Source organism: Rhinoraja longicauda, chromosome 2 (assembly GCF_053455715.1).
Source record: "Rhinoraja longicauda isolate Sanriku21f chromosome 2, sRhiLon1.1, whole genome shotgun sequence".
Taxonomy (NCBI): Eukaryota; Metazoa; Chordata; class Chondrichthyes; order Rajiformes; family Arhynchobatidae; genus Rhinoraja; species Rhinoraja longicauda.
This window is the reverse complement of record NC_135954.1, coordinates 66,319,080-66,329,921: the sequence shown is the minus strand read 5'-3', so window position 1 is coordinate 66,329,921 and position 10,842 is coordinate 66,319,080. Positions and strand designations below refer to the sequence as shown.

At 43.1% G+C, this 10,842-nt stretch overlaps 1 protein-coding gene across 1 annotated transcript in view; it reads left to right on the top strand.

Annotated features, from left to right (window-relative positions):
- Nucleotides 1-226: 226 nt before the first annotated feature.
- The window catches only part of spmip4 (sperm microtubule inner protein 4), a 37,278-nt gene continuing 26,662 nt past the window's right edge, over nt 227-10,842 (top strand). The window contains exons 1-4 of the mRNA XM_078428262.1: nt 227-249; nt 484-652; nt 7,894-8,073; nt 10,210-10,281. Coding sequence (XP_078284388.1) covers nt 507-652; nt 7,894-8,073; nt 10,210-10,281 — 398 coding nt within the window. The 5' untranslated portion in view covers nt 227-249; nt 484-506. The remainder of the gene's footprint in view (nt 250-483; nt 653-7,893; nt 8,074-10,209; nt 10,282-10,842) is intronic.

Sequence of the window (10,842 nt, the reverse complement as noted above, 5' to 3'; positions counted from 1 at the left end):
TCACAAATATTTCCTTCTCGGGAGGTGGTGTAGTGGACACAAGCGGGAGGTGGTGTAGTGGACACAAGCGGGAGGTGGTGTAGTGGACACAAGCGGGAGGTGGTGTAGTGGACACAAGCGGGAGGTGGTGTAGTGGACACAAGCGGGAGGTGGTGTAGTGGACACAAGCGGGAGGTGGTGTAGTGGACACAAGCGGGAGGTGGTGTAGTGGACACAAGCGGGAGGTGGTGTAGTGGACACAAGCGGGAGGTGGTGTAGTGGACACAAGCGGCCGCCGATTATTGAGCGTGTGGCCGCGGCTCATTGTCACTGACGGCCGTCATCCCGACATTGGCCAATGCCAGCCGGCCGGCGGGCGGGCGGGGCGGCTCCAGTGTCCCTGGTAGAGGCGGCTCCAGTGTCTGTCCTTGGCAGAGGCCGGGCGGGCCGCGGGCGCGGTGTTTCCCATCCGCCAGGTGAATCGTTCTTACATTTACTCCCCAGAACCTGGCCCGAACTCTCTCGCCATGGCGACCGCTGGGTTGGCGCCCGAAGACCCGTTCTACTATTACCAAGAAGCGGAGGGGTTCCGGACCCTGCCCCCCACCTTCCAGTCCAGTGAACTGATCACGCCGATGCAGACTCCCCAGCGACCCACTGTGTCCGCCACCAGGTGAGAGACGAGGCTCTGTGCCCCCCCCCCCCGTCACCTTCCCGCAATGGGAAGGGAAATGTGGGATGCGGTCACTGCAAAGAACCAGTTGCAAAACGATATCTGTTTTGTCAACACAATATATACCTTTTCTCGTAGTGAAAACGTGCTCTACAAATGCCCCGCGGAGCGGGATCTGAAAACGATGGTCAGTCAGCTTGTCACTTACCAGTTAGAAGTTAGGGGAGAGTTAGAAGTGGCCCAGAATCAGTACAAGCGATTGACACATGGCAATTGAACAAAACTCAAAGTATTGGGGCAACTTCGCGGGTCAGGGAATAGATGGTCGAAGTTTCGGGTTTTGTGTAAGAGCCATGTTTAATAGAACTTTTACAATGGGAGTGAAGAGGGGGCGAGGAAGGATGTGGGGAAGGGTTTCCAGAGTAGTTGTTTCCTTCGGCCATTTGGTCCATCCAATCCACGCCGACTCGCGGTGTAATCTCTTTCCCAGTAATTCAACCTGCAACCTTTCTCTTCGCATTCCCATCAGCTCCGCGCAGATCCCACAACCCACCCATTCAAGAGCGATTTGCAGTGGTCAACTCTGGCCATCAACCTGCACGTCTTCAGGTTGTGGTATGAAAACTGGAACAACCCCTGGCAAATTGCAATCACAGGGAGGACGTGCAAACTCACGGGCAGAATTGGAGTTCACGTTCAATCTGGGCCACTGGAACAAACACAAGCGGGGCAATTGCTCTGCTGCCCACAAATTGACATCCTTGCTCGACTGGCAGCATCGCCGTACCGCCAAAACAGCGTACTTGACAGCAGTGGGTGCATGTCATAAAAAGACAGTGCTGGAGTTACTCAGCGGGTCAGACAGCAACTCTGGAGAACATGGCTGGGTGTCGTTTCGGATCGGGACCATTCTCCAGACTAATGGGGGGGGGGGGGAGTTGGAAGAGAGAAGGGGCTGGACAAAAAATAGCAAGTAATAGGTGTGCATACAAGTGAAGGGGGGGGGGGGGGTTGATGGGCAGATAGCTTGACAAAGACCAGAAATGAAATGTGTAGGAAGGAACAGCAGATCCTGGTTTATACCGCAGATAGACACAAAATGCTGGAGTAACTCAGCGGGTCACAGCATCTCTGGATTGAAGGAATGGGTGATGTTTCGGGTCAAGGCCCTTCTTCAGACTGAGAGTCAGGGGAGAGGTAGACATGGAAGGGTGTGAAAATGAGACATCAAAGGGGACAAAGCTCAAGGAGAATGTTAGCTAAGGGAAGGTGACAACAAGCATGAAAAGATAACATTTAATCAGGAGGACAGTCAGACTGGCCGGATAACTAGGATGGGGGAGAGATGGAGAGTGAGGGAAAGCAAGGGTTACTTGAAGTTAGAGAAGTCAATATTCATACCTCTGGGTTGTAAACTGTCCAAGTGAAATATGAGTGTGAGGAGGCCCAGGTCAGTATGGGAATGAGAGGGAGAGTTAAAGTGTTTAGCAACCGGAAGAACAGGTTTAGGAGGACTGAGCCTCATGTGCCTAGGTGTAAATATCTGCATCAATTTGTTCAGGTCCAACTACATTGACACCATGACCAAGAAAGCACATCACTGCCTCTACTTCATCAGAAGGCCATCGAAATTCAACATGTTTCCAACAACAACAATTTTCACAGATGCGCAATATAAAGCCTTCCACCTGGATGCACCACAACTTGCTCAGACAACTGCTCTGGCCAAAACGGCAAGATGTTGTGGACTTATCCCAGTCCATCACACAAACTAAACTCTGCCCCATCCACTCCATCAATTAACACTGCCTCAGGAAAGCAGCCAACATAATCAAGGACCACTCACGCCCTGGTGAGGCTTTAGATGGTTACTCCTCAGTGGCTATACCATCAGATGGACCTCCCAATTGGCTTTCTCATGAGGTCCACAGGTTTTGATGTGGGAACTCTTGATCAAGTTGTATAGGAAGTAGTAAGTGAATGAGCTGGAAGCATATAATCTTTTAAACTTAATTGCAGGTACTTATCATATCATATCATATATATACAGCCGGAAATATATATACGGCCCTCCAAGTCCGTGCCGCCCAGTGATCCCCGTACATTAACACTATCCTACACCCACTAGGGACAATTTTTACATTTACCCAGTCAATTAACCTACATACCTGTACGTCTTTGGAGTGTGGGAGGAAACCAAAGATCTCGGAGCAAACCCACGCAGGTCACGGGGAGAACGTACAAACTCCTTGCAGTGCAGCACCCGTAGTCAGGATTGAACCTGAGTCTCCGGCGCTGCATTCGCTGTAAAGCAGCAACTCTACCGCTGCGCTACCAATCCAGCAGTGGTAATAGTTTCCTTCGCCATCACTGTTGAATCTTTGGGCTGTGAACTCTGCTTTTTTGGCCAAGGATCCACAGAAAAAAAGTGAAGTTATTTTTTCAGAAGTTGGCACTCTGAATCTCAGACTTGAGACGTGGACTTCTGCGGTGAAGATTTAGAGAGGCACTCAGCTACAGAATGGTTATTAATATTGTAAAGAGCATCCTTACACTAGACTGGGAATGTGCTGAACACCATGCCATATTGTGGATGTCTTCAACTGTGCAGTCACTATGTCCTCATCTGAAGGATACGAGTGAACTAGTGAGGTGGTATTTACAACAAAGCAACAGATTTCTCAAACAGTTAACTAATACTAGTTTTTACTTTCAACACTGAATCTACTCTCTCTGGGTTATTTACTTTGAAAGTCAGCACAGTGATACAACCACAACAACATTGTCAAAATGCAGAAACAAAATATTGGATGTTCAACATCCAATCAGACCCATGGAGATACCCAAGCAAAACAAAGTGATGGAGGAACTCAACAGAATAGGCAGCATCTGTGGAGGAAATGGACAGATAAGGTTTCAGATCTGAACCCTTTTACAGACTGTGCTGGAAAGAACTGATGATGCTGGATTAAATTGAAGGTAGACACAAAATGCTAGAGTAACTCAGCGGGTCAGGCAGCATGTGTGGGGAAAAAAACTGCAGATGCTGTTTTAAATCGAAGGTAGACACAAAATGCTGGAGTAATTCAGCGGGTCAGGCAGCATCTCCGGAACATCCCATTCCGTCTCTCCTGAGATGCTACCTGTCCTGCTGAGTTACTCCAGCATTTCGTGTCTCCCTTTTACAGACTGACTGGAGTAGGGGGCGAAAGTTGAGTAAGGAAAGGGAGGGTGGAACAAATGCTGGGAAGTGATGGGTGGATACAGATCTGGGAAGAACCTAATGGCAGATGGGTGGAGCAAATGACACGACAGGTGAAAAGGAGATAGAAAGAGGAGGAGTGAAATCTAAAGCCAGAGGAAGTGGTTTTGGTGGAAGGGCATGGAGGAGAGGGGGGTAAAAGGCAAATGTCGGATTTGGGGATGGGAAATGAGTGCATCAAGAAGGGGAAAGAAGCAGCGTGTCTGGGTTGGTGGGAGAAATGTGTATGGAGTGGGAAGGGGGGTTTGGGGGTGTATTGAAATTGGAAAATTCAATGTTCATACCTGTGGGTTGTAAGCTACCCAAGGTAGCCACCCATATGAGATGCTGTTCTTCCAGTTTGCACGTGGAATCACTCTGACAATTGAGGACGTTGAGGACACAAAGGTCAGTATGGGAATAGGAAGAGGAGTTAAAAATGTTTACCAACTTTGAACTCCAGCAAGCTTTGGTGGACTAAGCACAGGTATTTACCAAAACAGTCACCTAGTCTCGCTGATGTAAGGGAAGCCACCTCAGGAGCCATTATTTTATTCTGTCACGCAGATCCAATAGTCCCTTATTATTATGTCAATTGAATTCAGGATAGTGTTAACAAGAGATGTTTTAGTACCATTGTGTAAAATGTTTTGTTTTTTTTGCACCATGGTAACCTGTGGAGAAAGGTAATCCAGATGAATGAATGATTCATGAATAGCATAAATGGGTTTTCCATCTAATGGAATTAAAGTTAATACCTATTCTACTGGGGACAAATCAAATAGTCAAGCAGAGGTAGACTGAGTGAATAGACTGCAGGGACGAAATGCCAATTGTTCAATTGAGTGTTTAACTTTATATTAATCTTGGTTTTAATAACTAAAATCCAGCAAATAAATTATGAAACTTCACAAGTTATAGCAGTAGAATTAGGCCATTCGGCCCATCGAGTCTACTCTGCCATTCAATCATGGCTGATCTCTGCCTCCTCATCCCATTTTCCTGCCTTCTCCCCATAACCCTTGACACTCATTCTAATCAAGAATTTGTCTATCTCTGCCTTAAAAATATCCACTGACGGCCTCCACAGCCCTCTGTGGCAATGAGTTCCCCAGATTAATTACCCTCTGAGTAAAGAAGTTCCTCCTCACCTCCTTTCTAAAAGAGTGCCTTTTAATCCTGAGGCTATGACTTCTGGTCCGAAACTCCCACCATCCTTTCCACATCCACTCTATCTATACCTTTCATTATTCTGTAAGTTTCAAAGAGGTCCCCCCTCAACCTAAACTCCAGCGAGTAGAGGCCCAGTGCTGTCAAACACTCATCATATGTTAACCCACTCATTCCTGGAATCATTCTTGTAAACCACCTCTGGACCCTCTCCAGAGCCAGCATATCCTTCCTCAGATATGGGGCCCAAATTTGCCCACGATAACTTCTGACACCCAAGTCATTTATCTTGTGGTTCATAATTTTACAAATTATGTGCATATATTTTTGAAGAACATGGGCGTTGAGTGAAGTTCAGTGCAAAGTAATTTTACTGACATGAACTTTGGAGATGGGTGTTGTCCACACCTACCTAATGCACCTTACCCTGCAACCTCCCCCCAACTCAACCTTTCTACTTCATCGCAGAGCACACATGAATATCTTGGGTAACAAACCAGGCCGCTTCATGCAATGTAGTTGTTAGATTCTGGGGATCATTTGAACCTATGCATGACTGCAAACAATGGGGGGAAAAAGATTCTAAGTGTTTTTGAACAGATTTCTCCAAGTTTACTGGTGAACACCATCAATTAACTACTGACTACAAAAATCTAGGCTTATTTACCAATGGTAATCTTTTGTCAAAACTTGCTCTTTGTATGTAGAACAAATATACATCCTTTATACAAATCGTTATGGCCTTCAAATTGCCCATTTGGTCTTTCTGTCATCATTGGTCTCGATTTCCATTTCTTTCCCGTGACCCAGCAATTTATTTTCCCACTTAATTATTTGTCCAGATTCCTTTTGAAAACAGGCTGGATCTGTTTCATCATGTTTCTTAGCAGAAAATTCAAGATCATGGCAATACATTGGAATAAAATATTTTCCCTTGCTTCATCATTTTTGCTAAACAGCTTTCATTCTGTCCGTCATCTTTCTCCTTCTGCTCCAGGAAAGTAACTCAGTTTCTATCCATGCAATGGGTTCCTTATCCCCAGGAGTATTCTACTGAATCTCCAGAATTGAATGCAGTGGGCTTATTGCAGATGAAGTTTTGTTTATTGTTGTGATATGTTCCAAGGTGCAGTGAAAAGCTTTTTTGCTCTATGCGAAACAGTTAGTAAAAGGACTATACACGATTACTATCAAGCCATTCACGATGTACAGATACGGGATAAAGGAAATAATGTTTAGTGCAGGATGAAGTCCAGTAAAGTTTGATAAGGATAGTCTGAGGGTGTCCAATGAGGTTGATGGTAGGTCAGGACTGCACCTTAGTGATAGGATGGTTCAGTTTCCTGCTAACAACTGGGAAGAAACTGTCCGTGAATCTGGAGGTATGTGTTTTCACTCTTCTGTTCGTCTTGCCTGATGAGAGAGGGGAGAAGAGGGAATGGCCAGGGTGAGGCTCGTCCTTGATTATGCTGCAGGTCTTGCCGAGGCGTGGTGTAGATGGAACTGATTGAAGGAAGGTTGGTTTGCGAGATGGATCTGGGCTACATCCACAACTCTCTGCAATTTCTTCTGGTCTTGGATGGGGCTGTTCCCGAACCATGCTGTGATACATCCCGATAAAATGGTTTCCACAGTGAAAGACTTCCACAACTTCTTGTAGAAGTTGGTGAGAGTTGTTGGGGACATATCGAACTTCCTAAGTATTCTAAGGAAGTGTGCTTTCTTGGCCATTGTTTTGATATGGCTGGTCTCGGACTGGTGATATTTTTACTCCTGGGAAGTTGAAATTTTCAATCATCTCTACTTCAGTGCCCTCAATGTATACTGAAGTTGACTACAATCTTCGATGCCTTCTGACATTAAATGAAAGGTTGTTGTCAACTGTTAACTTGTGTTTATACATATTAAACATAAACTCCTTGTCAAATCTAAAATCCCAGATACTTGTTATAAATCAATACATTTAACCACCTTGGAGATTTGTGCACATATTATCTTTCACTTTATATTTCTTTATATTATAAAGCTTTCCCTCGGCCTTCCAAAATATATCAGCTTGTGTCACTTTGTTAAATTCCATTTGTCTGATGTCCGTCCATTCCATCAGACTAACTTTATCCTGTTGAAATCTTTCATGTCATTTATCACACTTACAAATGTTGGGATATCAGTGTATTTTGTAATTACACCCTGTATAGACAAGTCCAAGTATTTATTGAACTGCCAGACTAGATTAGGGCCTTTGGATTTCTGCAGCGCAAGAGGCAAGAGTTTATTCATCCTCTCTTGAAACCAACTTTGTTGTCATCCCGTCACACCTCTTTTTATTCTATCAAAACACGGGGGGAAGTGCCAAATTGTTTTATGATGAAAGCTGATCCGGTGGAAATGAATTCCTTCACAATACTGAGAAGCTGAGTGTATCATAAATGTTATACCTTATAGTGCCCACTAGATGGTGGTGATGCTTCACCAAGGATATGCTCTCATGGTTTTAAGAGACTAGAATTGTTAACAAACAAATTTGAAATTTCGAAGCCAAACTACTAAACGCATTTTAAATGAGTAAAAAGCCAAATTATAACATTCATACTAATATTGTGCTTTGTTTCATTAGAAAAAAAGATTCAAAAGATAATGGCAGTTTAAAGCCTTTTATTAAGCACGTATTTTTAGTCATATATCTGAGCTATACATTTTCAGTCTAATTGTTAATCATCTACTATTCCTTTGTGAAAAGATGATTTTAAAAATGTACCTTTAGTTGTCTTTGCTTAAATAAATGTGGCATTACATCATTTAACACATAAAATGTTCTCTTTTGTTACAGATATGCTCAATATTTGGAAAATTTACCAAAGATTCCCAGGACTCCTTGGGGCACTGAGAGGGAATATGGAGGAGTTAAAATCCTCAATCTCCCTGACGGTCTGAGACGAAAGGATGAGCATCCCACATTCATGGAAAAGGGACACCGACATTTTGGTTATGGTGGACACCCTCTTCCTGGGTTTGTGTTTTATTGTTTTGATTAATGAAATATCATAATATCTTTTGAGAACCGACTTTAATGCAACTCTGGTGAGCTGAAAGCTGTGGCACCGACAATAGATGTGCTGTACTCAGTGAAGAGTACAGCAGTAAGCATGAATCCATTTGTGGTTTGAACATAGATAATTTCAAATACAGGATTTAGCACAGGCTGTGCATTGGAAAGGTTGATCAGTGTTTTAAGCCCAAGGAAGAAGCATTGATCATAACTAATATTTAAAGCAGGTTGCCAATGTGATTGGCTATTTTCATGTGAAGGCTGGTTGTTTAACAGCACTCCATTCTCTTCTAATACAATTTTTTTCTCTCTATGTGCAAAGGGCAAAAAAAATCATCCAAATGCTAAGCTATCGTCAAACCCAACATAAACCCAGTTTCATTTCCAGACATAGAGCAATTCTTAGATTGTATGCATTCAACATTTTATTTTAAGAAACTGAAGTGGCCAGAAGGATGATTCTATGGATATTTAGGTTTTACTGTATGCAATTCCCCAACTACAATCCAGTTTTCAAATTGTGTAGATACAGCTGCTACGAGAAATTAATGCTTTATCAATTGTAATGTTAACATCTCTTCCTTTTGTGGTGTGATGGAGATTTTAGGCTGTACATGGCTATGTATGTGGAGGACTCTCAAGGGTGGGTTCCCTTTGTCTGAAATTTGAATTGACGAGCTGTGTCAATTTATCGTGGTTCAGAAGAGTGTGTGATCCGTGGGAAGGGTATGGCAAATAGGAGTGTGGATTCACTCAATCCCTCAAGACGTTTGTGAGTTTAGATTTGTGAACAAGCTCCATTGAGGACATGTTCTTGCAACTTTTCAAAATCTTGCAGATTTAAATTTACATGCATGTCCTGGTAGCAAAATATTTACAAATGTTTCCACTAGCAAGTATTTTAGAACAGTTTTTAAAAATGCAGTGGGAAGGTCAAAATATCATTCTTCCCTTGCATTTATAGATTTCAGCTATTTGGAAGGATCTTCTAGGTTTGAGGCTGAAACTCAGACTAATTCTGAATATGGAATGGGAGATGTGCAGGTCTATACTAGGTGTTCTAGTTCAAAGTGCAACCAAATGTACCCTGGTTGAGAACCTTTGGCAGCGTCCCAATTGTACTCCCTGCTAAACGTCTAGACACGACTTCCCTTATGGAATCTTCCTTTCTCTTTCCACGGTTAAATAGTCATTCATTAATGACAGATGGTTTGCAGTTTGAGTTGTGCAAGTTTTTATGTTTTTTTATTCACATGAAATTAATTAAAACTTTTAAAGTCAGAGAGTTGTGAATCTGTGGAATTCTCTGCCTCAGAAGGCAGTGGAGGCCAATTTTCTGAATGCATTCAAGAGAGAGCTAGTTAGAGCTCTTAAGGATAGCGGAGTCAGGGGGTATGGGGAGAAGGTAGGAACGGGGTACTGATTGAGAATGATCAGCCATGATCACATTGAATGGCTCGAAGGGCCGAATGGCCTACTCCTGCACCTATTGTCTATTGTCTAATTACATTTGTTGCTGTCATTTATTATTACTTTCAATAGAATGCAAGGTTTTTGTTACTTCATATAATGTTGACTATGTGCATTTAATCCTTAATCTAAAGACTCTTTGCACCTTTGGAAACCTCTCTATAGGTTTAGGAATAACAATTAAATAACAGGACATATCCTCAGCTGCAAAAAATCCATTTTAAGTGACATCAAAATAACAGATGTAGATCCTCTGTTTTCAGGAAAACACTTGGGCATGACAGCTTCCACTGCAGGGCATACAAACTTGAACTTTAATAGGGATAAATGTTTTCCTGCTCACGCTTTCTTTGGTAGAAAAGAGAATTGCATTACTTAAAGAGCTAAAGGTCAATAAATGTGAGGACCCACTATTCGGCATTTAAACCTTGCATGCGTTATACAATATGTTAATCCCTGCACATCTACAGTCTGAAAAAAGCCATCGTTGTTGGAGTTGCTATATATAATGTTCAATTATTTGCTGCTGTTTTCTGCAACCTGTTTAATAATATTTTTTGGCAATTATTAGGAGACTTTCTGACATGTTGAAGCATCTACTAATTCGCTCTTTGTATTTTTGTGCAGTGATGTTATCATTGACCAATATTATGATCTCACCCAGCTGAAGAGGAGTCAACTTCGTCCCACCGATCAGCTGTAAGTTTCACTGATTTACTCCATGAAATAACAAACAAACTGCTGGGAGAAACTCAGCAAATTTAACAAAATCCGTGGGATGAAATTGTAAACATTTTTGGTCAAAACCTTGCATCAGGACCGAGAGGGGAGATGAAAGGAAGGGGTGAGGCAGGAGCCAGAGATTATGGTGGACCGAGGACAGATGAAGAATGATGAGCAGATGGAGCCAGGGTAGGGGAGAGTGAGGGGTGGAGTGGGGTTGGGAGATAGAGAAGTGGTTGATAGATGAAGGCCGCCAAAACAGGCAATGCACCAGGTGTGGGAAGGGTGAAGGATAGTTGCTGGAAGATGATCATAAGGTTATGTGGTAGGAATAGAATTAGGCCATTCGGCCCATCAATACACCATTCACTCATGGCTGATCTATCTCTCCCTCCTAACTCCATTCTCCTGCCTTCTCCCCATAACCTCTGACACCTGTACTAATCAAGAATCTATCTATCTCTGCCTTAAAAATATCCACTGACTTGGCCTGCACAGCGTTCTGTGGCAAAGAATTCCACAGATTCACCACCTTCT